The following is a 27346-nucleotide window of genomic DNA, read 5'->3' as shown; positions in this document are numbered from 1 at the left end:
TTCTGTTAGAGCTCTCTTAGGGTGTATGTTGTGGGGAGGGGAAGGGAAAGGAGATTATAAACTGGACTCATTTGGGTAGTGAAGAGTGAGGTATAAATCCAAGCTCTTCTTCTCTTCTAGATATATTTCTGGACTAAGAGGATATATTTAACAGACTAAGGGGAGGGGAGAGGGCTTGCTGGGGTAATAGCACTCAAATTACTCCCACTTCTGTTCATCAAGAACTTTAAACTTCCCAAAAGTCACCATGCCTGCAATCCATGCACCTTCCCAATAGATGGCTCCCTTTGCTTTAATTCACCATTTTGCCTAGAAGATAGCAATAACAGTCTGGATACTACAAGGTTCATTTGTCTGTATAGCTGAAATGTGATAAATGTAACCATTGTCATCAGTCTGTGACTAAGATTTTTTGGAAATGCCTTTGCACCCTCTCAGTTTTCCTTACCATTGAGAGAAAGGTCGCTGCAGGGATTCTGCAGCATTGGCTGCTGGCTGCTTGGACTAGTATGGAGAACAGAGTAGAGCTGCAGAGGTAAGGCGCAGGTGATGCTTAAGCAGAGGGGAAAAATCCCAAAGCACCCCATAGAACTAGATAATGCTGCAGAAGAATGTCCAGTAGAGGCTACCTCCACTTCTCCTTTGGAACATCTGCCAGTGTGTAGCTGTTTCTCCTGGAGTGGCAAATTCCAGGCAATATATCCTGTGTGAGACAATGGCTAGGTACCTGCTTGCTCTAACAGAGTCATCTTCTAGTGGACCTCTATGGTCATTAACCTATCCTGTTTGGCCTTTCAGCAAACCACCATTGATCAGGCAGATCAGCATAGACTTGCATTCTCCTTGGATGCAGGTAAAAGAACAGACTGGAGAGTGGGATGGAGATCCTATACTGTGCTGGAGGAAGGGGCAGAGGAAATTGTCTCACACTTTCCCAGAACACTGTCCCGATATGCTTGGTTAGCATTGCTTAACAACTGATGTTGTTCATGACCAATAATTGCTCTCCAGCTCTTCTGTCATTTCAGGGGTTCACAATCTCAGTCTATCAGGATAGTAGTATCAGCTGGCTCCCTCTCCAGCGGTGGGTCTTTCCTCTTCTGTGCCTGTTTCTGCAAACAGTGTATATTTTTTCCAGCCTTTCTCCTTATCACAGTAATCCTTTCTAGCTCTTGCTGATGGGAGAGGAAGAACTGAATTATTTGCCTCCATCCCCTTCTCTCTCCCCACAGCAACCTCCTGACCCACATAGCTATTTATCCATGTGGGTCTAGGATCCTAAGAAGTGACTGTGAAACAGCGAAGAGGAATGGAGGAAAATTTAAATGTGCTGGAAGATTCAATATAGTTTGGCCTGTGCACACTGTATAGTGTGGATCCTTGATAGTTTTCTGTTTTAAAACATCACTACAAATAATATAATTTAAAAGACAGGAAAAGGACAGAAAACATTGCAGTACAACAGGTTGAAAGCAACATCATCTAGAGTTTCTGTAAAGCAAAGTGAATGGAATAAATCCATTCCAGATTACATGGCTAGGGCAGAAGCAACCAGTGTTATTCTTCTGCCTGGTATGGAGTCTTTAGTTGCCATTATGATCCATTCCTGCTGCTGACTGATGCTGTCCTGAAAATTCTCCATGGCAAGTAGAAATGGTGGTATGTGTTACAGTTGTTTCAAATTGCCTCTATACAAGAAACGTGATATATGGGTTTGGCTTATCTGTTCCATTGCCGGGTCTTTCCTATGTGACCAAGATTCAATGGTGCCTTGGGTTTTTCTCAGAGGCTTGCAAGTCCAAAATCATTACAGACTAGAATGAAGTATTTGCAAATTACTGAGATCCTCACCCATTCATAGACACCCATGCTGTTCTATTGTTGTCAAAAGCCTTGCCTACCTCATAAGCTACCATAGTCCAGTTTTGCTTTATTGATGTAACTCAACAGTTGCCTACACACCTATTGAATGATTGGAAAAGGCCACTCAACGCGAAGAAAAGTCAGGAACTGCAAGCTATTCTATCCTTGTTAATGGGGTGGGATCAACATAGGAATACTAATTCTGTTGCTAGTAACTGGTTTTGAATTCCGAAAAAAATGTTCTACATTGACCTTCCAGATCACATCAGAAACTGAGATTAGTAAAATTAAAATTCCCATAGGCCTTTTCCCCTCCTGCTCTTGATTCTCTAGGAACAATGGCCAGTTCAGGAGGAAACTCTGGAAGGATGGTGAATAAGAGAAAGCACAGCTCTGAGTATACCATCAAAGTTAGTGTGGACAGGGCTGTCTTACCTTTATCGAATTACTCTTGATAAGAAACTCCAAGTGATTTCCAGCTTACGTCCCAATCATAAGAACATAAGAAGAGCCCTGCTGGATCAGATCAGTGGTCTATCTAGTACAACATCATGACCGATTTCGCACTCAGCTTACCCCACGGTCATGTTCCTCTTCTCTGCGCAGCATCCGTCAGATTTCCCACTATCTGCGCCGGAGTTACAGGAAGTGTCACAGCTTTCACGCAGCAAATGGAAACTGGTTTTTAGCGGTTTCCATTTGCTACGTGAAAGCCGCGACGCTTCCTGTAACTCCGGCGCAGATAGTGGGAAATCTGACAGATGCTGCGCAGAGAAGAGGAACCTGACCACGGGGTAAGCTGAGTGCGAAATCGGTCCTTGTCTTATATAGTGGCCAACAGTGTTCTGTCTAAGCTGAGCTAGTGTGAGCTAGCTCACAGATTTTTGGCCTCTGGCTCACACATTTTTGACTTAGCTCAGGAAAAATAGCCCCAAAACAAACTAATTTATGCAGTAGCTCACAACTTATCCAGTAGCCACAATTTATCCAGTAGCTCACAATAAATCCACAATTTATCCAGTAGCTCACAAAGTAGATTTTTTGCTCACAAGACTCCATGGCTTAGAGGGAACATTGGTGGCCAACCAGTTCTTCTGGAGGTCCAACAACCAGGCATAGATGCCAAGGCCTTCCCCTGATGTTGCTTCCTGGCACCAATTTTCAGAGGCTGACTACCTCCAAACATGGAAGTTCCCTTTAGTCACCATTACTAGTAGTCACTGATAGAAATCTTTCATTAATATACCCAATCCCCTCTTAAAGCTGTCTATGCCATGGTGAGCACTACATCCTCTGGCAGCAAATTCCATGTTTTAATCACCCTCTGTATAAAGAAGTATTTTCCTTTTCTTTCAGACTCAGACCAGCTTAGCTTCTAATATGAAACTACATGAAGTGCTTTCAGAAGGTTCTTTAGGCTACCCCTTCCTTTTAACATCCTCCCAAACCTACCATGCACCACTAGGGGTGTGCCAAAGACAGCAATAACATTTTTCACTTCAGGTCTATTGGACCCCCCAAAAAATTATGTTTCCCAAAAAAATCCCAGATCCCAATATCAGTATGGTATTTAGATTTGGGAATTTTGTTGGAAATCCTGATATTTTTTTTTCTGGGTCCAACAGACCTGAGAAGAAAAATACCATCTGAGCCCACCAGCCATTTGGTATAGCTGAATAAAAGTTTAAAAATAAATTCATTTTTTTCGGGCTCAACTATAGACAGACAATTAAACTCTCTGATCTGTATTTGGCTTCAATAATACCCCCAAAATACATGTAAGGTATTTTTCAGGGGGGGGGGGGTTATTCCAAACTCACACTGCTATGCACCACATTACTAAGACCTGTCCCTTAAATCGGTGTTCTGATACATTCTCCATAGAAGGGATATACCTATGTCTAAGCATGTATATACTGTTCCCTAAAGCTGTCCTCACTGGGTGAGGGTGAGAGTGATGTCTCTGTGGTTTCTATCATTGCTCCCTTCCTCTAAAAAAAAAAAGATAAAAGGGAGTCCTCTGTGCAAGCGCTGAGTTGTTACCGACTCATGGGATGACGTCACATCAAGACATCTTCTTGGCAGACTTTTTACGAGGTGGTTTGTCATTGCCTTCCCCAATCATCTACACTTTACCCCCAGCAAGCTGGTACTCATTTTATCAACCTCGGAAGGATGGAAGGCTGAGTCAGCCTTGAGCTGGCTACCTGAACCCAGCTTCTGCTGTGATTGAATTCAGGTTGTGAGCAGAGCTTGGACTGCAGTACTGCAGCTTACCTCTCTGTGCCACAGGACTCCTTCCCCTAGGAGTTTCTAAAATTCACTCCCTTTTTTGAGGGGAATCTACATGGGCATTGCATGTCATTTCTCTTCTCCTTTTGCAGCACTGTGCTGTGAGACTCCAAGAGCAAGCAAAGAGGAAGAGCACAGGGAGCAGAGAACTTGCCATGCATTTTGAAGATGATAACGGCGATGAAGGTCGGTGAGTGAACTTTTGCCATTGCTTCTGTTATTGGTTTGCTTTCCTCTCCCTTGTTTTTCAACTTTGTCCATCTTGTTTTCTTTGAATGTTTTTTCCATCTTCCAGTCTCTGTCTTCTCCCCCCACCGCCCAAAAAACCATTCTTTCTCCAAGGGTTCAGCATGCTCCTTTCTCAGTATGAACAGGCTCAGTTAATTGATAGTTTCCTCTGAGTGCAGAACACTCAGATTTACACTTGGGGTGCCTTGTGCAGTTCTTCTTGTCAAATTCTTTGTCACACAGCAGGGGATCAGGAATGGCCTTCTACTGGCTGCTACCACTCTGGTAAGGGTCCGCATGGGAGGCCCAGAGCACTGAACCACCCATCTTCCTTATTAGCAAACTCCTTCTATCTGTGGCCAAAGAGATATGAGGACCCAGGCAGTATAGCAACATGTTTATTATAAGTGCTCAGAAACAATAAGTGGTTTGTAAAAACTTTTAATGCAAAGTGAATATGGAAACAGTAAAGGTAGGTACAAAGAAATAAAAGCCCTGATGTGACTAGACATTCGCTCCTCCTAATTTCAAACATCCTCCTTGGATGAGGGATCCCTCTCCAATTGCAACCTGCCTCCAGCTCAGCCGCTCCAGAGAGAACATTTCTCTGTCTGTAGCTTGGCCTTTTTGTACTTTCCTCTCAGGTCCCAGCCCTCTGGGCAAGTTTTCCCTCCAAAACTTCTGTCCACCCAATTAGAGGGACAGAAAGGATCCTGGGAAATGTAGGCCCTGTAGTTACTCTAACGCAGGCTTCTCTGGAGCCTCTAGGCCTCACTAGGTCTAGGATCATAACACCCTTTCCCAGCACCTAGTTGTCATATAGGCTTCCCAAATCCCCTGCCTGGGTGGGGGACCCCCGATTTGGAGACTCCTCCCCCCCGCTTGCCAAAAATCCGGAAAGTGGGAGGGGGGAGGGGGAATGGCGGCCCTTCCCACCCAGCCCCAATCCCAGCAGCTTCTCCTGGCCCCTTCTCTTTCCACCGATCCCTGATGCTTCTCCTCGTCCCTTCCCTTCCCTTCCCACTCTGGATTGCAGCAGCTTCTCCTTGCCCTTCCCTTCCCACCCAGAACCGATCGCAGCAGCCAGAGTTCTTCCATTTTCCCAGGCTACTTCCCGCCCCCAGTCAGCTGGCCGGTGTGGGGGGAGCCCTGCCCCCAAAGGACCGTGTGCCTTTGCACCTCCGGAGGCTTGATTGAAAGGCTTCAACTTGGGATGGTGTGTCTTTGTTGCTGTGAAGAAGCTGGCAGCAACTCGTGAGTAGAGAGGCCAATCCCCTGCATCAGATTTGCCAGAAACGGGGGGGAGGAGAGGGAAACGTCTTCATTATTCCCTATGTGGAGATCGATTCTCATAGGGTATAATGGGGAATTGATCTGCAGGTTTTGGGGGCTCTGGGGGAGCTGTTTTTTGAGGTAGAGGCACCAAATTTTCCATATAGTATCTAGTGCCTCTCCCCAAAGCACCCCCCAAGTTTCAAAACGATTGGACCAGGGGATCCAATTCCATGAGCCCCAAAAGAAGGTGCCTCTATCCTTCATTATTTCCTATAGAAGGAAGACATTTAAAAGATGTGCGGTCCCTTTACATGTGATGGCCAGAACTCTCTTGGAGTTCAATTATGCTTGTCACACCCTTGTTCCTGGCTCCGCCCCCAATGTCTCTTGGCTCCACCCCAATGTCTCCTGGCTCCACCCCCAAAGTCCCCAGATATTTCTTGAATTGGACTTGGCAACCCTATTGTCATAGTGCAACTTTTCTTCCCACCTGCATCTTTCTTCCCTTTTGTTTATTTTCTTTTGAGTTATCTGCACTGTCTTGCTTGGCATCTCCAAAATGAAAGCTACGTATGCTTTGAGCTGTACCCACAGTTCTGAAGTGATATATGTTATAAGCTTTGCTATTAGAGTTGCCAATCCCCAGGTGGGGGCAGGGGATCCTCTGGTTTGGGGGCCCTCCCCTCATTTCAAAGTCATCAGAAAGCGGGGGGGGGATGTCTGCAGGGCACTCCATTATTCCCTATAGAGACCAATTCCCATAGGGTATAATAGGGAATTGATCCATGGGTATCTGGGGCGGGGGGCTGTGTTTTGAGATAGAGGCACCAGATTTGCAGGATAGCATCTCTTCAAAACATCCTTCAAGTTTCAAAAAGATTGCACCGGGGGTCCAATTCTATGAGCCCCAAAAGAAAGTGCCCCTATCCTTCACTATTTCCAGTAGAGTGAAGGCATTTAAAAGATGTGCGGTCCCTTTACATGTGATGGCCAGAATTCCATTTGGAGTCCAATTATGCTTGTCACAACCTTGCTCCTGGCTCCACCCCCATTGGCTCCTGACTCCACCCCCAAAGTCCCCAGATATTTCTTGAATTGGACCTGACAAGCCTATGTAGTACAGATGATAATGGCTTATGTTCAACTGAATACACACTGACAGGGATTTTTTTGAAGCAGGAACTCCTTTGCATATTAGGCCACACACACACCTGATGTAGCCAATCCTCCTGGAGCTTAGAGTAGGCCCTGTACTAAGAGCCCTGTAAGCTCTTGGAGGATTGGCTACATCAGGTGTGTGTGGCCTAATATGCAAAGGAGTTCCTGCTCTAAAAAAGCCCTACACACTGGAAATTGAAGAGTGCACACATAATCTTTGATGCTTATTAAAATTTCTATAGATTTGCAATAACCATGAAGTGCAGATGTGGTCTTAGACCATTTAGTCAGACTTAGTGTAGTCTTAGACCATTTAGGAAGATGCACCCAGATAAGCCTTTATATAGGATAGCTTCAGGTGCATAGCCATATTAGTTTGTTGTAGCAGAACAAAATTTGAATTCAATAGCATCTTGGAGACCAACAACATTTCATGAGTCAAAGTTCACTGCCTCAAAATAGCCTATTTCATTTTTTTGTGTGTGGAGAAGAAAGTAGCCAGGACTATGTATTTGTTGCAGTTCTGTGGAAACAGAAAAATCTTGCTGAATTATCCTGAATACCTCCTTCCTTTCTTTTCTTTCTTTTGAATAGGTAGGCAATATCTGCTCAGAACTCAGAAGCCAGCTGTGGGGGTACATATGGTTTAACCAGTTCCCAGGATCAGCCAATGCAGTATAAATTATGCAAAATAGTAATAAAATTCAGAATAAATTATTCAAACAAAGAAATGTGCTGCCTTGTGTCAGGAGGAAAGTAAAAAAAATTAGGAAAAAATATAGGAAAAATGAAGAGCCCCAAACTTGAAACTTTTCACATTTTTAATTCATGGATTTTTAATTTTAATTTTTCAAAAAATGTGATAAGTTATTTAATAAATTGTGAGAATAAGTGCTTGCCAGTCACACCAGGAAGGAGGGTGGTGGAATTGGATGAGGTGGGAGGCCAAGCCACACAGCGGGGAGAGAAGTGTTACTTGACTTTGTTGAGGGCAGCTTGTTGAAGGGAGAGGACAAGGTGATAGTGGTCACGAGCCAGAGTCATGCGTTGGGAGGGGGTGCCCAGTGGCGCCCCCTAGGCCAGGTGGCGCCCTAGACAACTGCCTACTTTGCCTACTCCAATGCACTGGCCCTGCACCTGGGACTTTATTATGAATGACAAAAAGCAAGGTAAAAGCAAACCACTTCTTTACCCATCTGATCCTGGATCTTGGGTCTAAACTCCTACAGCAGTGAGGAGTAAAAGTGTGTAAAAGACCAGTTCAGACTTTGAATCTTTGTTTCTGTCCATGCTTTTTGTAGTCAGAAATTGATAAATCTTACAAGACTAGTAAAAGTCCTTGATCATCTTCAGTAGGAACTCTACTTCTGGAACTTATTTTTGTCTTTCTCTGTGTAGACACAAATCCCTCTGAAGGCCCACTGACTACTTCAGTGACAGAGCTCTCTGTTCTGGAAAGGCTAGGTCTGCACAGGTAGGCGGCTTCCAGATTTATAAAGAGGAACCTTCCAAAATACTGTAATCTCCAGATCTGTTGTTTTCCTCCCCCCACACCCCTAAGTGTCTTACTGTTCATTTCTCATGAGCAAGAATGGCTCTATAAAAAGTTGACACAACTTCCAGGTTGTAATAAATTTAAATGGTTTTAAACCCAGAGGAAACTCAGTTGCTGTATGTATTAACCCTAGCAATTCAAGCTCAAAGAATGTTGCAAAGCTACTGCTAACCTTGCCATTTTATTGTCCAAACTGTTTATTTGTATATCTAAGAATAATACTGACAATGAGATCTTACTGTCTTTCCACCTGATCAGAACTACTCCCATATGGGTCTTTTTGTTCAGGGGTTCTACAAACAGGAGAACCAAGGATACAATGGTGGTTGTCCCCTACAGACCTTGAGTGAGGTTGCCCAGGTTGAAAGCCACAAATCCTTTGCTCTGCTCAGCTGTCTATGTCTTGCTATGTCCACCTTGTCATTGATAGCTCTGCATTTTTCCTTTGCAGGGCAGCTTTGACAGACCAGGATGTGGAGGTGAGTGCTCGCCTCCCTAGGAGACTGGGAGTTGAGCATCTCTTTTGTGCATAGATTTGAACTTTTCCCCAAATATTCTGAGGCTTCTTAACAGACCAGCGGGTACTGCTGGTAATAATTAATTTCAGTCTTCCTGCTGAGAGGCCTCCAAATCTTGGTTTCTACTGATGGGGAGGACTATCTATCCTTAATCAATTGATACCAATGGGACAATGTCAAGCTGACTTGAAGTTTTGTGCTATCTTGTAAAAGATAGTGAATTCCTGTATTCCAGAATGTGTAACTAATTGCTGTTCCATTCCCATCACTCTCCAAATGCTGTTTCCAGGTAGTTTGTAGTGGGAAAATACACAGTTGTTGCTTAGTTGTTGGGATGTCTTTCTGCAAGGAAACTCTTGTATTTCAGGGATATCACATTTCCCCAGAACTCGAATTACAATGTATTGATGAAAAATTCAATTATTTCCTCAACTATCAAGGACACTGGAATAGATCCAGTGACTTTCTTCTGCTAAGTCTTTCTCTGAAGTCAAAGGAAGACTTAATAGAAACACATCATTTGATCCAATTGGATGTAAGGGACTCACTGAAGTGGATCCTACTCCTATACTCCCAATCCACTGAGAAAAATTTGTTTATTAATTAAAATACCTATACCCCACCTTTCCTTTTGGCTAAAGTCTGAAGCCTTCTTCCATCTTAGAATTATAGAATCATAGAGTTGGAAGGGACCTCTAGCGTCATCTAATCCAACCCCCTGCACAATGCAGGAAACTCACAAACACTTCCCCCTAAATTCACAGGATCTTCATTGCTGTCAGATGGCCATCTAGCCTCTGTTTAAAAACCTCCAAGGAAGGAGAACCCACCACCTCCAGAGGAAGCCTGTTCCACTGGGGAATCGCTCTAACGGTCAGGAAGTTCTTCCTAAGGTTGAGCCGGAAACTCTTTTGATTTAATTTCAACCCATTGATTCTGGTCCTACTTTCCGGGGCCACAGAAAACAATTCCACACCATCCTCTATATGACAGCCCTTCAAGTACTTGAAGATGGTGATCATATCACCTCTCAACCGCCTCCTCTCCAGGCTAAACATCCCCAGCTCCTTCAACCTTTCCTCATAGGACTTGGTCTCCAGACCCCTCATCATATTTGTCGCCCTCCTCTGGACCCGTTCTAGCTTGTCTATATCCTTCTTAAAATGTGGTGCCCAAAACTGAACACAATACTCCAGGTGAGCAGAGTAAAGCGATACCATCACATCACGTGATCTGGACACTATACTTCTATTGATACAGCCCAAAATTGCATTTGCCTTTTTAGCCACCGCATCACACTGTTGACTTATGTTCACCGTATGATCCACTAAGACCCCTAAATCCTTTTTGCACATACTACTGCTAAGACAAGTCTCCCCCATTCTATAACCATGCATTGGATTTTTCCTACCTAAATGCAGAACTTTACATTTATCCCTGTTAAATTCATTTTATTGGTTTTTGCCCAGTTTTCCAACCTGTCAAGGTCATCCTGTATCCTGTTTCTGTCTTCTTCTGTGTTTGCAACCCCTCCCAATTTAGTATCATCTGCAAATTTAATAAGCATTACCTCTATTCCTTCATCCAAATCATTGATGAAGATGTTGAACAAAACGGGTCCCAGGACAGATCCTTGAGGCACTCCACTTGTCACTTCTCTCCAAGAGGATGAGGAACCATTCACAAGCACTCTTTGGGTGTGATGTGTCAACCAGTTACATATCCACCTAACGGTAACAGGATCCAAACCACATTTTACCAACTTGTCAACAAGGATAGTATGTGGAACTTTATCAAAAGCCTTACTGAAATCAAGATAAACGATGTCAACAACATTCCCCTGATCCAGCAAGGTAGTCACTTTCTCAAAAAAAGAAATCAGGTTAGTCTGTCATGACTTGTTCTTGAGAAAACCATGCTGGCTCTTAGTAATCATCCATTCTTTCTAAATGTTCCAGGACTGACTGTTTGATGATTTGTTCTAAAACTTTTCCAGGTATAGACATCAAGCTGATGGGTTGGTAGTTACCAGGATCATCTTTTCTTGAAGATAGGAACAACATTTGCCCACCTGTCCTGTTCTCCAAGAATTCTCAAGAATAATAGCCAGAGGCTCAGAAATTACATCCGCAAGCTCTTTTAGAACCCTTGGATACAATTCATCTGGCCCTGAGGACTTGGTTTCATTTAAAGTAACTAGGTGTTTATGTACTACCCTATGCTGATCCTAGGTTGGAACTTCATACCCTCCTTGTATGTTTTTTGCCATGTTGAGCACCGTTTCCCTGAGAAGAGAAGACTGAGGAAAAGTAGGAATTGAGCAGTTCTGCCCTCTCTTCATTACCTGTTACAATTTCACTTTCTTGCCCTCGCAATGGGCCTACCATGTCCTTGCTCTTTTTCTTACTCTGAACATAAGAAAAGAACCCTTTTGTGTTGTTTTTTGCATCTTTGGCCAGTCTAAGCTCATACTGAGCTTTAGCTTTCCTAACTTTTTCTCTACAAGCACTGGTGATTTGTTTATATTCATCCTTGGTTATAAGGCCCTCCTTCCAATTCCTAAAGGAGTCTTTTTTATTTCCCAAGTCTTTAGAGAGCTGTTTATGGAGCCACTTCGGCTTCTTTAGGCTTTTTCCATTTTTTCTTCTCATAGGAATTGTCTGTGATTGCACTTTCAGTATTTCGCTTTTAAGAAACTCCCACCCCTCCTGAACCCCCTTCCTCCTAAGTATTTCTGACCATGGGGTTTTACCCAGTATAGTTCTAAGATCAAAGTTTGCCTTTCTGAAGTCCAACCTATAAGTCTGACTACGTATAGCTTTTCCCTTCCCTAAGACTGTACATTCCAAAATCACATGGTTACTACTGCCCAGGATGCCCACTATTTCTACTACTTCTATCAATTCTTCCTTGTTGGTGAGAATCAAATCCAAGATAGCAGATCCCCTTGTTTCCTTCTTCACTTTCTGGAAAAGGAAGTTGTCAGCAAGACAAGTCAGGAATCTATCTGACTTTTCATTTTTAACAGAGTTGGACTTCCAACAGATGTCTGGGTAATTGAAATCTCCCATGATCACTGTATCCCTTCTCTTGGAGAACTTTGCAATCTGCTGTAGAAGTATCTCATCCAAGTCCTCTGACTGACTTGGTGGTCTATAGCAGACCCCCACAATAATATCACTGTTATTTCTTACTCCTTTTATTTTTACCCAGAGACTCTCAACTGAGCTGCCATGCTCAGATTCACATATTTCCTCACAAGTATATACCTCCTTCACATATACTGCTTCACCTCCGCCCTTTCTCATTTGCCTGTCCCTTTTAAATAAGTTGTACCCCTGAATTCTAATATTCCAGTTGTGAGTGTCATCCCACCAAGTTTCAGTAAGGCCTATTATGTCATAGTCTCCTTCCTTTATTAGGACTTCCAGTTCCTCCTGTTTGTTTCCCATACTCTGTGCATTAGTGTAGAGACATCGGAATCCACGTTTTATGCATCTTGAGGGTTTGGTTTCCATACAAGCCTGCAAGTTAACATTACCTTGGGGTCGTGGGGTCTCAGAACCTCCTTATAATCCCTGGGCCAAAGGAGGCCCGTCTGAAAGCGACCAGGGACAGGGCCTTCTCGATTGCAGCTCCCTGTTGGTGGAATCAGCTCCCGGAGGAGGTGAGGGCCCTGCGGAACCTTGAACAGTTCCGCAGGGCCTGTAAAACAACCCTCTTCCGGTTGGCATATAATTAACTGTGAGCAGAATGCCTGAATATTAAATCTTAAACATCAGATTACTGAATATTGGAAATTTGAAGGACTGATTTAAGTAATAGTAGCATAGTGTATATCGATGTGAGTTTTATGTATTTTTAGGCTTTTATGTATTTTATTGTATAATTTTAATTGTATTTAAATCGACCTTTGTTAGCTTTTATTGTTGTGAGCCGCCCTGAGCCCACCTCGGTGGGGTAGGGCGGGATATAAATCGAATAAAGTAAAGTAAAGTAAAGTACCTAGCGTATGCACCACTCTCTGCAAATCTTTAATGTTCTTATCCCCAGTTTCTGGCATCATAAGAGGCTTTGAATTATTGTCTCGCTCCCCCATACAATTTAGTTTAAAGCCCTCCTTATTAGGTTAGCAAGGCTGTTACCAAACACCCTTTTCCATACCACCCTTTTCCATGCCATACTAAATTGTTCAGGGTGGTGAGAACCAGAGAGGATTGTGAGGAACTCCAAAGGGATCTGTTGAGGCTGGGTGAGTGGGCGTCAACGTGGCAGATGCGGTTCAATGTGGCCAAGTGCAAAGTAATGCACATTGGGGCCAAGAATCCCAGCTACAAATACAAGTTGATGGGGTGTGAACTGGCAGATACTGACCAAGAGACAGATCTTGGGGTCGTGGTAGATAACTCACTGAAAATGTCAAGACAGTGTGCGTTTGCAATAAAAAAGGCCAACGCCATGCTGGGAATTATTAGGAAGGGAATTGAAAACAAATCAGCCAGTATCATAATGCCCCTGTATAAATCGATGGTGTGGTCTCATTTGGAGTACTGTGTGCAGTTCTGGTCACCGTACCTCAAAAAGGATATTGGAGAAAGTCCAGAAAAGGGCAACTAGAATGATTAAAGGGCTGGAGCACTTTCCCTATGAGGAAAGGTTGAAACGCTTGGGACTCTTTAGCTTGGAGAAACGTCGACTGCGGGGTGACATGATAGAGGTTTACAAGATAATGCATGGGATTGAGAAAGTAGAGAAAAAAGTACTTTTCTCCCTTTCTCACAATACAAGAACTCGTGGGCATTCAATGAAATTGCTGAGCAGACAGGTTAAAACGGATAAAAGGAAGTACTTCTTCACCCAAAAGGGTGATTAACAAGTGGAATTCACTGCCACAGGAGGTGGTGGCGGCCACAAGCATAGCCACCTTCAAGAGGGGTTTAGATAAAAATATGGAGCAGAGGTCCATCAGTGGCTATTAGCCACAGTGTGTGTGTGTGTGTGTGTATATATATAATTTTTTTGCCACTGTGTGACACAGAGTGTTGGACTGGATGGGCCATTGGCCTGATCTAACATGGCTTCTCTTATGTTCTTATGTACCGCCGTAAGGTGCAAACCATCTCTCGATAGAAGACCACCATCTTGAAAGCGTAAACCATGGTCCAGAAATCCGAATCTTTCCTGACGACACCATCGACATAGTCAGTCTTAAGTGGCCCTTCCATCACAGGAAGAGCTTCTTAATTTGGAGGAAAGATCGTTAGGCTCGAGGAAAGGGCACTTTGAGGGTGGTTGGATTCACCCCACTGAATCCAACCCATTGTGACTTTCAGAGGTATCTGGCCTGTGGTTACACGTTGTCACAATCAGCTACTTGGGAGAGGTCATGAGAGCACTGTTGATGAATGATGGAAGTTCTTCCCATTCCAACCCTGGGGAAAACTTTTTCCAATCCTAACAACAACGCTCACACAAAGACTCACAAAAGAGTGGGGAATGACTAGCCCCCTAGTGAAATCTAGACAAACTCCTCACCACTTTGATGGACAGCCCTCCTGCCACATACATCTGGCAACCTGACTTTCTTATGAAACAGTTGCTGGACCATCTGCTGGGGTTAGAGCAAGAAGACCAGAAAGATTCAAGGGCAACATACTCTGCTAACTACCCCACCCCCATTAAAATAATCAACACACTCTGACATGCTCTCCCTTCTCTCCCAGCCCAGTCCATAAGCATGTCCTTCAAAATTAGTTTGAACTGTTGCTGGTGAGTTTTCCACCTAAAAGATTATGTTTGGGTTTTGATTGCTGATTGAATAGTGTTTCTTAGTATCATCATGTGTCTGACTTGCCTCCTTCCTCTGCAGGCAGCCTTTGCCCATCTGGCTCTGGCCTTCCGCTGTGACATGTTCACACTGAGGCAACGAGTGCAGATAGAGGAACGGGCCAGAGATGCAGCTGAAGAGAATATTCAACAGGAGCTGGCAGAATGCCAGGTGATACTGCAGGTCAGTGATGCTGTGGTAGAATTCAATTTGCTTTATTACGGTCCATGACCAAATACACAGTACAATGCAGACCAACAACACCCCCAGAAAAATTGTAAAAATCTAGAGGGACCTAAAAAGGTAAAACATATGATATAAAAATACAGATAAAAAATTAAATGATTATACAACTCCAGTAAAATATTAACTAAAATACACTGATTAACATGTGTTTCAGTTTCAATAGCATTTATGGTAGTATGCAGAGTACTCAGGGTCAGGGATTAAGGTAAAGTAAAATACAAGCTTGGGAATATTCAAAAATAATTAAAAAACAGTTTCAAGACCCCTTCGTTACATAATCCTCACGAATTCTCCTAGCTGCCACCAAGAATTTGGCACAATTAGATGTAAATTGGGGGGTTAGAATCTGATAACAGCAAATTTCTGATTTTATAATCAGAGAACCCCAGGCATCCCTCAAACAAAGAATAGATGTACCTGGTGCGTATGTCTAGATAAAGGCCACACACAAGCAACACATGGTCAATCATTTCCACTTTATCTGCACCACAAGGGCAGACCCGCTCAGCCATAGGCACCTTTGTAAAGCGGCCCTCGACAACTGCTGAAGGAAAGATATTATAACGGGATGGTATTGTTAGATTTGAGAGATAGGAGGCTGGAGCCAGCACATATCTCCTCTGGGGGAGAGCTAAATAATCTGAGACCTTGGCAATATCATTCTGTCTCTCAATGTCTTGTAATCTCTGTTTGACTATGTCCCTGGCTTGATCCAGGGCCATTATCTGGAGAGATTCAGGTAAAAAGCCAAGCATAGACAATTTCTGATGAATGGCTCTAACCCAAGACTAACAATATCTATCTTTAAAATTAGTGATGTGATATTTGTGGGGCAATGGCTGAGATTGAGCCAAGTGGTGATCGAAAGTAGGCTCATCCTAGCCTCTGTCCTTAGCAATCCAGTTTCCAAGCGTAGTACTGCATTGGAAACACAGGTTGGAAAATGGAAAATGGCTCTCAAGAATTTGGACTGAATTTTCTCAAGAGGGTCAAAGCTTGATAAGGTTGGATCCGACATGGTTCCATGTGAGTTGAGGTATTGTTTTGGCCAAGTACAGTTTTAATGCAACAGGTATAAAATGCCCCCCTTTAGTAAGAAAAAACCTAATGATGCACTTATCAACCCTCGGGATCCGCTGATGATCCTAGCTCTGCCTATTCCCTCAAACTTACAACAGCCATTGAGGGTGTCAGGACAGGAGCCCCCTATTGATATCTCTGTCCCCAAGATCCCAGAAACTTTAAATTCAAGGAGTCAGATCCCCATGGAGACTGTGGATCCCCCAGGTGCAGAGGATGCGATAGAGGCAAGGCTTCTCACCTCCTTTATGACGCTACCAACTCAAGAACAAGACTGTATACTTAGTCGTACGGAGTTCTTGGTATCTACCCTGAAGGGCTTAAGACAGCCCCTGGCAGAAAATAAGAACCTAATGGACCCCCCCTCTGCCTCAGACAGTTCTCTAGTGCCAGCGCCATCGAGTAGCATTCCATTGGAACCAATTATAACAATTAAGAAAAGGGGCAATAATACCAATCTGGTTATCCCTCCAGAAAATCCAGTTTTGTACACGATCTTAGATGAACCTACTGGTGTTGAAGGAATCACTGACCCTGTTTCCCTGGCTGAAGCTTCAAAAGTATGACGGCCAATCCAGCGTAAAACAGGGAAGCCAAACCATCTTAAAGTAATCTCCTGGAACATAGCTGGCTGGGCCTGCCTAAGAAGCCTAGCTCACTCCCCACTTTTTAAGACATATAATATTTTACTTCTCCAAGAGACCTGGACAGCTGGGGAGCTTCTATTGGATGGCTACTATGGTTTCACTAATAAGGCTATCCATGGTGAAGGCGCTGGAAGGCTCAAAGGGGGATTGGGAATTCTAATTTCCTCAACAATTAAGGGTAAATGCGTACAACTAAATAATGTAAACCCATGGACATTGGCAGTTCTCCTTCATTTTAACACAGAGACTATTTTACTAATCAATGTTTACCTACCTCCTCATCCAAGACAATCACTCTAGCAATCTGGAATGATTTTGAATCCCATTTAGAGGATCTTCTGAATGATACCCCAGCTGATATGATTCTAATGGGAGGGGACTTTAACGCTCGACTAGGCCCTCATGATGAGATCCTTATTGGAATAGCCCTGCTAAGCCATAAACCCTGCTTCTTTCAGCCAAACAGGGTTTCTAGGTGCCCAGTGACTAGCCCAAGTCTCTGCCCAGCAAAGTATTGCTCTCCCAGCTCACCCAACTCTTGGAGAGCTTTCTTTCTTGCTTCTTCTTTGGTGCACTACACCAGCTTGTCATTTGAATAGTATGTGCAGCTGTATAACAATCCCTGGATGAGCTCCACCACTTATTTTTCTATAAAATTACCCCTGGTATTCTCACAGAGAAGGGGAAGGAAAATCAGAGAATGTCTACAATGCCATTGGCCAGGCTGAGTTGTAAAAATTTCCAAGCCAGAAGGAGAATGGAGATAATGAGGATTGCCTTTGTTTCAGATCTGAAGTATAAATGGGTGCTCCCATTAATATTTCCCAAATGTTGAATTAACCCAAGAATGTCTGGTTTTGGATTTATCCCTGCAGAAACTGGGCCTGGCCTGTCTGGACTCCAGATGCATAGCATTGGTTGAACAACTGAAGCTCTGTGTAGCTGTCCTAGCAAGGGCAATTGAGCGGGCAACAGTTGCAGCAGAGAAACTAGGAGCAGTCCATCAGGTCAGTGTTCTGACCTACAACTCATGTATGTATGATAGTATATTAGGAGTGACCTTCAAGTCTCCTCTTCAATGCCATCTGTGCCATGTGCGAATGTTGCAATGGGAGAAAATGCGATGAGAACTGCAGTTTAAAAATCTTAATCACAAGTGAGTGCAGGGGCTAGAGAGCAGGACTTAATCAACACCAGAATTCAGCTTCAGAACAAGCTTCAGTTTCAGGGCTCCACCCAAGAACATTTGTACTATGAATGCACTTTGCATGATGGTTTCTACAGATAACAAAGGACTTTCCAGCCCTATGAAAATTGACTGTAGTTGCTGCTGCTCCTATGCTGTAGATATATTCAGGCACAGAACACTGAACCTACATAATTTATACAAACTGTTATCTACCAGGAGAGTATAATCTATTCTCTGGTTAGGTTTACATGACCAGGCCTAATTTGCAGCCATAAAAGTAGAAGAAACAGAGCTGCTTTGTGTCCTTGAGGCTGTTGCAAAGGAGCTTCCATAGTCTTGTTTTGAGAGGTAACATACCATGGCTGCTAAGACTGAACAGTGAACCAGAATGCCACTGGTTCAGATTGTGCCTTTGCAATCCACTGTGTCTCATTCTCAACCCCTTCCCCTTTCTGTGTTGTAAAAATAATTGTTAGGGAATTTAGGAGTATAGGAACCTTTCTTAGGACTCCCATCCTGTCTGGCTCAACGAGGGGGAGGATTGAAACTGGCAGAAACCCCATAATTTGAGGGGGGGGGGAGAAATCTGTTCCAAAGTATCCATGATTCATTGAAGAAAAACATATTGCAGGGGTGGCCAACTGTAGCTCTCCAGATGATTTTTGCCTGCAACTCCCATCAGCCCCAGCCATTGGCCATGCTGGCTAGGGCTGATGGGAGTTGTAGGCAAAGAACATCTGGAGAGCTACTGTTAGCCACCCCTGACATATTGCACAAATTTTCAAGCAAGAAGCAATTTCAGCATTAATTTTACAGAAGGAAAAAGACAAACCAATACTTATAAACAAATATTGCACTTACGTATTTAGGAATGCATTCCGGTGCTCTGGCAAGACCTAACCATGGTGTTGGCAGAGGGCCCTTAACATCTCATACTAGTGTTAAATACATTTAGACTCTAGATTAGCTGTCTCTAGATTAGACTCTAGATTAGCTGTCAACAGGTGTGTAGGAGTAGGCAGCCTAGGGTGCCAGCCTAGACTCTTGAGTAGGCAGCCTAGGGTGCCAGCTCCCAACAGGGGTGCAGGGCGGGCACCCCCTCCCCGCTCACGCTGTCCCTGAGCCTTTGACTGGACGCTGAGGGGTCGGAGGAACTCCCCCGGCCCCTCAGCACCCAGAAACAATGGTGCTTTCAGGCTTCAGCATTCTCCAAACTCCAGAGAACATGGAGGTTTGAAAGCACCAATCGTTTCTGGGTGCTGAAGGGTTGGAGGAATTCCCCAGCCCCTCAGCACCCAGAAACAACGGCGCTTTCAGGCTTTGGCATTCTCTAAGGAGAATGCCGAAGCCTGAAAGCACCGCTTGTTGTTTCTGGGCACTGAAGGGTCAGAGGAACTCCCCTGCCCCTCAGCACCCAGAAACAATGGCGCTTCAGTGACTGACAAGATGACATCACCTCTGGGTGATGTTATCATGCTGTGTGCATGCTTTGCACACGCACAAAAATTTTCCCCTGTGGGAGGGGGGTGGGCACACATCGGGGTTCTGCCTCAGGCAGCAGAACTCCACATGCCGGCCCTGGCTGTCAATCAAGAAATCAGATGCTCAGACCCTTCCCTTTTCTGACCAGTTATTGCATCACTAAGTTAAAAACACCCTCTGTGTCAAGACAGGAGCTTGGGGCCACAAGTCCTCATATCTGGATGTTTTCACTTTGAGACTGAAACTCAGAAAAGTAAACAATTCTTATAGACCAGAGTGTAGGGTGCATTGTCAGGCTTGAAGAGCCTCCTGCAATGCTTTATGGGAAAGAACCAAACAGAGAGGTCTAAGCAAATTCAGGCTGCTGTGCAGAACTGTTCCATCTCACCTATAATTCCACCACAATAATAATACCAACTTGCCTTGCAGAGTTGTTGTTAGGACTATTGAGATCATGTATAGGGAGATCTCTGAGAACTATTATTTGTTCTGATAACTATTAAGCATATGACTTGTTAGAGTTATCGCAAGAATTCTCACTATTTCAGCAACTGGGGGAAGTTCTGTGTGAGCGCAATTTTTGTAATGGGAGAGGGAGTTTGAAAACCAGCTCTTGGATTGAGTAGGCTCTTCTGGGCTTCTTCTTTGCTCTGTTGCCTTGCTAGCCTCCCCCTCTGCCCTTACTCCCATAGGAGGCACGCATGAGTCGGGCCACAGACGTAATGGTACAGCATGTGGAGAACCTGAAAAGACACCACCAGAGGGAGCACACAGAGCTGGAGGAAATGAAAAGGCTCATACAACAGAACTCCCGGAACCGGCAGCTGGCAGAAATCAGGGGTGAGGGAAGCCCAACCACTGTGTGGAAAATTCAGTTGATGTGCAGTCAGAGGCTGCCCTTGGGAGTAAGAATCACAAGACTCTTGAATTAATTTCTAAGAACAGTTTGGGAGGGGTTATTGTCTTGTTTTTGTTAGTTTTTGCATTTTTTTAGTTGTGCAAGTCTCTTTTTGTGTGTCTGGTTCTCTGCACTGCACTGTGACAGATCTGTGTGCATCCAAATGAGTAGGCTACATTCCTGGGTAGGGTTTTTTTGTGGGGAGGGGTTAAAGCATCTCTAGATTCTATACCAGGGAAGTGAACATCTGCAGTTCAGTGGTTCATCTGAGATAAGGATTTTTTGTTTTTTCCAGAGGTTCAAAACTAGAACTTCCCTGCTACCACTCCACCCCATGACCCAACTGTGTATATAACAACAATTTTACTACCTGGAGTTATTTATTGATTTAATTATTTTCACTCTGCTTTTTTCCCTGAAGGGAATCCACATTGGCTTACAGTACACAATTTAATAAAAGAAAACAAACAAATAAAGAATATTCCAAATCTTAGAAATAGGGTTCTGGATCCACTGATCTAGTTTACTTCAGGGCTTCAGTCTGTGAGCAAATGGACTAAGTTCCAAGAGCGCTGCAAGCACAGAAGAAATATATGCAATCTAGTTCTTATTCAACTGCTATGAACAAACTGTTCCCCATCTCCTCCCCTGCTAGAGGAATACCAGTGTGGTACAGCAGTTGGTACAGAGTATTGGTTGTGAACTATGGAGATTCAGCTTCAAGTCCCCACTAAGCCATGAAAGCCACTTGACCTTAGGCCAGTAATTCTCTCAGCCTATCCATTATGATAGTTGTGAGAAGAAAATGGTGGAGGGAGGGACCATTCATTCTTCCCTGATTTCCCCAGAGGAAGGGTGAGATAAAAATGTAATAAATCTCTTTGCCAGTAAAATCTTTTACACCATACAACTACAAGCTGAGTTCAGAACAACTGAGGGAATGTTTTTAAGGGAAAACACTTAGGCTCCATCTGAACATTACAAAGTCTTTGTGTTTGTTGGGAGAGTAACACGAGGATTTTGTATTACGGGTGCAGGACTTTTTTTGTAGCAGGAACTCCTTTGCATATTAGGCCACACCCGTGATGTAGCCAATCCTCCAAGACCTTACAGGGCTCTTAGCACAGGGCCTAGTGTAAGCTCCAGGAGGACTGGTTACATCAAGGGGTGTAACCTAATATACAAGAGTTCCTGCTACAAAAAAAGCCCTGTGCAGGTGCAATGGGAATTTTGACCCTCCCAAATGCACACTGGATCTTTTCAGGCAACCACAGCACATAGAAAGAATTGGTGGTGTCCTCCTCCTCACCCACAGCTTTCACATCCTTAAACTGCCCCATGGAGTCACTACTGGCTCCACTGGAAAAATTCTGTTACTTATGTGCTACACAATGGAGCTAATGGGACAGTTTGAGGATGCAAAAGCTGTTTTGGGGAGGGGGGGACTAAAGCTGCTTCTGTCTGCATGCTGTGGTTGCAAACAGAAAAAGAGCCATGTGTCTCTGGGTTTGTTCTACAATAAGCATGAGGATTTGGTATGTGTAGACAGCCAGTCTGGGACTGGAATTACCTGGCTTTAAGATGCAAGAGCAGATTTTGATAGGATCACAAGGATGACCTGTCTGTTTATCCATCACTCTGAAGATCACATATTTGTCCTTTGCTTAAAACTGCTTTGCCATTGTTCTTTTTCACTGAAGCAAATGGAAAAGATAAGGGACATGTAACTCTGACTGGTCTCCCAAACTCTAGTAAATATTTCCATCCTAATAAACCATGCCTTGAGAGATTTCATCATTTAATTTCCATATAATTACATTGAGGGTGAGGTGATGAGACAGAATCTGGAAAGTGAATAGTTTCTGGGCTTGAGTTTAGGACTGGGGGGAACATCCACTCTGACAATCAGCACTGATTCACATTTTAAAACAGCAGTTATGTTTCTCACCTATGCATTCATATTTTGATGCTTAGGCATGCAGATTATGAAGGAGGTATGCACATCTTCAAGCTCAAGAACATGCAGCCATGGCTGGTGCGTGGGAGTAGGCCAAGTAGGCGGTTGTCTAGGGCGCCACCTGGCCTAGGGAGCACTGCCAGGCATCCCCTCTCCCCATGTGCAGTGCATGTGCTCCTTGGAGCCTGCCTTCCCCAATGGAAAGCAGACTCCATGGAGCACAGATCCTGCCCAGCTGGTTTCATGTTCCCTGAGTCTGTTACAGACCCAGGAAATGAGAAAGTGGAAGGTGCCTGCACAGTGCTTTCCTCGGAGCCCAGCAGGAATAAATTAACCAATTGTAAAAGCTGAAGAAGAGCCAATTACAGTTTCTAAAAATTGGCTCCTATTGAAATTGTATGCTGCCACTCATCCTTCCTACTCTACTTTAACAGAGCCATAGGGTGGAAGCCATAGCTCAGCGGTAGAGCATCTTTCTCGCATGCACAAGGTCTTGTCACTGGCACTTCCAGCTAAAAGTATCAAGTAGTATTCTCACAATTTGTATTGCTTTATCTCACAATTTTTTACAAAAATAAAAAGCTGTAAATTAAAACTGTAAATAGTTTCAGGTTTCTTCACTTCTCCTACAATTCTCTGTTTTTTTTAATTTCGGGGGCGGGGTAGTGGGCAGCTCGCCTGGGGCAACAAAACCCTAGCATTGGCCCTGCACGCAGCAGTCATGCAACAGTGAGCTAGAAGTGGCTATGATCTCCCAGTTTAATATCAGGATAAGCTGTGCATAGGCACAGCCTATCTTTGGAAATCTGTAGGCTTGGGGGACAATAAATGATTGAGGAGACAGAAGTATTTTTGTGTGTATTCTAAGGGAAAGTGAAAAGCACTCACTTGGCCATATAATTTTGTTTCATTAATTAAAGTATAATAACATTGCAAGTACACAGAAGCATTCCTATGAACATGAAAAAGTTTTTAAAAATGGAATAAAGAAGTTTTTATTAAAGTAAAAACTAAGAACAAGCCAGTGCAGTCCTGAGCACAGTTTATGCCCTTCTAAAAACGTGAGCCCTCTTCTCACGACCTGAGTGATCCCAGCAGAAGGTGGTTCAGGTAGCCAGCTCCAGGTTGACTCAGCCTTCCATCCTTCCAAAGTCGGTAAAATGAGTACCCAGCTTGCTGGGGGGAAAGTGTAGATGACTGGGAAAGGCAATGGCAAACCACCCCATAAAAAAGTCTGCTGTGAAAACGTTGTGAAAGCAATGTCGCCCCAGAGTCAAAAACCACTGGTGCTTGCACAAGGGATTACCTTTACCTTTTTAAAAAACACATTTCTAAGTACTGAAGGAACATTTGGCAGACATAAATTGGAAAGTCAGAATTGGCTGGAAAATAGAAATATGCCAGTTGTGACTTTCTGGTGCATGCCTGCCATATGTCCCTTCAGTGCTTAGAGAAATGTATACATTCTAACTTCAGTCACCAGCGAAGAGAGTCATGCACAGTATAGGAATCTAAAGTCTTAAAGGCTTAATTTAACCCTTAGCTTAACCAGGTGCCATGTTTTTGGTCTGGGATTTTGGCATGTGATATTTGCTTGAAAGTAATGGCAACAGATGATCCTTTAGAATAAAATAATCATGTTTATGGAAGCTCCAAAATACATGCGACCAGATAACTAAGGGCATAGAGCAATCTAATCCAGCCTTGGTGATTTGTCTGTTTTCTTAGATGATGGTGAACAGAGACTGAAACATCCTCCAAGACGAACATTCCAACAGGTAAAGGGAAAAGGACTATACCTAATTCCTCAGCTGTTCTTTAACACTGAAAATGTAGTATTGTAGTCTATAAGTATTGTGTTTCTGCTTTACTTGAAGCTACACCAAAGTAGTAAATGGGCCTGTCATTTGGCTGCATCATTCCATGAAAATGGGCAGCCAAATATTATCTTGTATTTAAACATAATAACATAACAAACAAGAATTCTCACTTGTACCAGGTTCTGCACAATGTCACCTTTAAACTGGATCACCAGTATGTAGTGCATACATGCGTGCACACGCACACACGCACACAAAACTGTCTTATACTGGGTCAGACCATTAATCTATCAGAGTCAATATTGCCTATTCTGACTGGCAGCACCTTTCCAGAGACTCAAGGAGATTTATTTTATATCACCTGCTACCAGACTGCATTCTTTTAACTGGAGTTGCTGGGGATGGAATCTGGGACCTTCTGCATGCAAAGCAGATGCTCTGTCACTGAGCCACAGTTCCTCTTAGTGTTGGCAAACCAGGTCAGCAGACACCTAAATGACAAGTCCTAAGTGTTCTTATGCTGGGCATGAAGGCAATGGTAATCTGTTAGTGCTGGCCACATGGAATCTAGTTTGGGAAAGTTTTTCAACAAGCCTGACATCATTTTTAAACTAGGCCCTAGGGTAAGTAAATCAGGTGCATAAAAAGATGGCCCTGCCAAAATCTCAAATGCTGCTCACCCCGGATAAGGGCTGTGTGTTAAAGAACACTCGCCCAAGAGTGGACATTGACAGAGTCAATATTGTTGTCCTTTTCACCCATGTTCACTTCAAACTGTGGTGCTTGTTAAAAAATAGCTACTGACCAAGGGTATAGATGATATTGGTGATGATGATATTGGATTTATATCCCGCCCTCCACTCAGAGTGGTTCACAATCTCCTTTATCTTCCACCCCCGCAACAAAACCCTGTGAGGTGGGTGGGGTTGAGAGGACTCTCACAGCAGCTGCCCTTTCAAGGACAACCTCTGCCAGAGATTTGGCTGACCCAAGGGCATTCCAGCAGGTGCAAGTGGGGAATCAAACCCGGTTCTCCTGGATAAGAGTCCGCACACTTAACCACTACACCAAACTGGTCAAGGGCGTAGATGCTTAGAGTAGGGGTCATAGCGGATAAAAGGACAAGAGCCAGTGTGGTGTGTAGACCCTACAAGACCCAGGTTCAAATCCTCCATCATCCATGAAGTTCACTGGGTGACTGGGTACTAATCACTTTCTCAGTCTGAACTACCTCACCAGGTTGTTGTAAGGTCAACTTAGGGGATAGGTGGAATACAAATGTGATTGCAAGATAGAATACCCAAATTAGGCCTTTCTTTTATGTCCTAGGGATCAATTCGTCGGCGAATCAGTATTGCAGTTGTTCCAAAACAGGTAATGGAAAGGGATCCCGTATGACATTATGTTTTTGGCAAAGAAGGAATGCACCTACCTGATTTTGCTTGTTTAAATTACACTGAAATATGGTGACCTTCCACATGCTCATTGACCATGTGTGTTTCTCACACCATACAGGTAACATTTTTGAATGCATTTACAAATTTACTCAAACTCTCTCTCTCTCTTCATCCATCCATCACTGTTTATACTATTGCCTTAAGCAGAAGACTCAAATGTATCATAATTTTTTTGTCTGCAAAGCTGTGAAGATTTCAATTCGCTCATCAATATGAAGTATGTATTATTCTAAATGCCACTGCATTTTTTGCCTTCATCTTCACTGTGGAAGAAAAGTGTTTGCCCACTCCAGAACCACTGATTTCGGGAGGGGTGTTGAAGGAACTGAGTCAGATTGAGAGAGAACTGATAGACAATTTAAAACAGGGTGTCACCAGGCCCAGATGGCATACATCGAAGAGTTCTGAAAGAACTCAAAGGTGAACTTGTGGATCTCGAGACAAAAACAGGTAATCTTTCATTAAAATCTGCCTCCATTCCTGAGGACTGGAAGGTAGCTAATGTCATCCCCATTAGCTACCAGTCATTCTGACTTCAATATCGGGAAAGAGAATTAGTAGGCACATTGATGAACAAAAGTTATTGAGGAAGACTCAGCATGGGTTCTGTAATGGAAAAAGATCTTGTCTCGCTAATCTGTTAAGAGTTCTTTGAGGGGGTAAACAAACATGTGGACAAAGGGGACCCAATACATGTTGTTTACCTTGACTTCTAGAAAGCTTTTGACAAAGTTCTTAATCAAAGGCTCCTAAGTAAGCTCAATAGTCATGGGGTAAAAGCACAAGTCCTCTAGTGGAACAAAAACTGGCTAATTAATAGGAAACAGTGGAGTATAAATGGGTGATTTTCACAGTGGAGGATGATAAGCAGTGGGGTACTGCAGGTGCTCAGCACTGAGACTGATGCTTTTTAATTTAGGGTTTGTAGAATCTTTCGGGCTCAAGTGCCGTATTCTACTGGAGAAAGTTTTTCTTCCAGACGTTTTGTTCTCAGCTTTTTAATTTGTTCATTAATTATTTGGAATTGAGAGTAAGCAGTGAAGTGGCTAAGTTTGCAGATGACTAAATTGTTTAGGGAGGTAAGAACCCGAGAAGATCGTGAGGCACTCCAAAGGGATCTGTCGAGGATGGGCGAGTGAGCGTCAGCATGGCAAATGAGTTTCAATGTGGCCAACTGCAAAGTAATGCACATTGAGGCCAAAAATCCTAATTATAACTACATTGATGGGGTCTGAACTAGCAGAAACTGACCAAGAGAGAGATCTTGGGGTCGTGGTAGATAACTCACTGAAAATGTCAAGACAGTGTGTGACTGCAATAAAAAAGGCCAACGTCAAGCTGGGAATTATTAGGAAGGGAATTGAAAACAAATCAGCCAGTATCATAATGCCCCTGTGTAAATTGATGGTGTGGCCTCATTTGGAGTACTGTGTACAATTCTGGTCATTACACCTCAAAAAGATATAGCATTGGAAAAAGTACAGAAAAGGGCCACTAGAATGATTAAAGGGTTTCAACACTTTTCCTATGAAGAAAGGTTAAGATGCTTGGGGCTCTTTACCTTGGAGAAACGTTGAGGGGTGACATGATAGAGGTTTACAGGATTATGTAAGAGAAGGTAGAGAAAGAAGTACTTTTCTCCCTTTCTCAAAGTACGAGAACTCGTGGACACTCAATGAAATTGCTGAGCAGTTGGGTTAGAACAGATAAAAGGAAGTACTTCTTCATCAAAGGGTGATTAACACATGGAATTCCCTGCCACAGGAGGTGGTGGTGGCTACAGGCATAACCAACTTCAAGAGGGGATTGGATAAACGTATGGAGCAGAGGTCCATCAGTTGCTATTAGCCACAG

General features: G+C 43.5%; 1 protein-coding gene across 1 annotated transcript in view; it reads left to right on the top strand.

Moving 5' to 3' along the window:
• The first annotated feature begins 316 nt into the window (after positions 1-316).
• LOC132567324 (inositol 1,4,5-triphosphate receptor associated 2-like) overlaps positions 317-27346 on the top strand; it is a 41107-nt gene continuing 14077 nt past the window's right edge. The window contains exons 1-10 of the mRNA XM_060233006.1: positions 317-535; positions 799-853; positions 4248-4341; positions 8215-8290; positions 8823-8850; positions 14759-14899; positions 17565-17696; positions 20053-20200; positions 23944-23993; positions 25365-25409. Coding sequence (XP_060088989.1) covers positions 510-535; positions 799-853; positions 4248-4341; positions 8215-8290; positions 8823-8850; positions 14759-14899; positions 17565-17696; positions 20053-20200; positions 23944-23993; positions 25365-25409 — 795 coding nt within the window. The 5' untranslated portion in view covers positions 317-509. The remainder of the gene's footprint in view (positions 536-798; positions 854-4247; positions 4342-8214; positions 8291-8822; positions 8851-14758; positions 14900-17564; positions 17697-20052; positions 20201-23943; positions 23994-25364; positions 25410-27346) is intronic.

This window comes from Heteronotia binoei, chromosome 2, assembly GCF_032191835.1.
Source record: "Heteronotia binoei isolate CCM8104 ecotype False Entrance Well chromosome 2, APGP_CSIRO_Hbin_v1, whole genome shotgun sequence".
NCBI classification, from domain to species: domain Eukaryota; kingdom Metazoa; phylum Chordata; class Lepidosauria; order Squamata; family Gekkonidae; genus Heteronotia; species Heteronotia binoei.
This window is presented reverse-complemented; position numbering and strand designations above follow the sequence as displayed.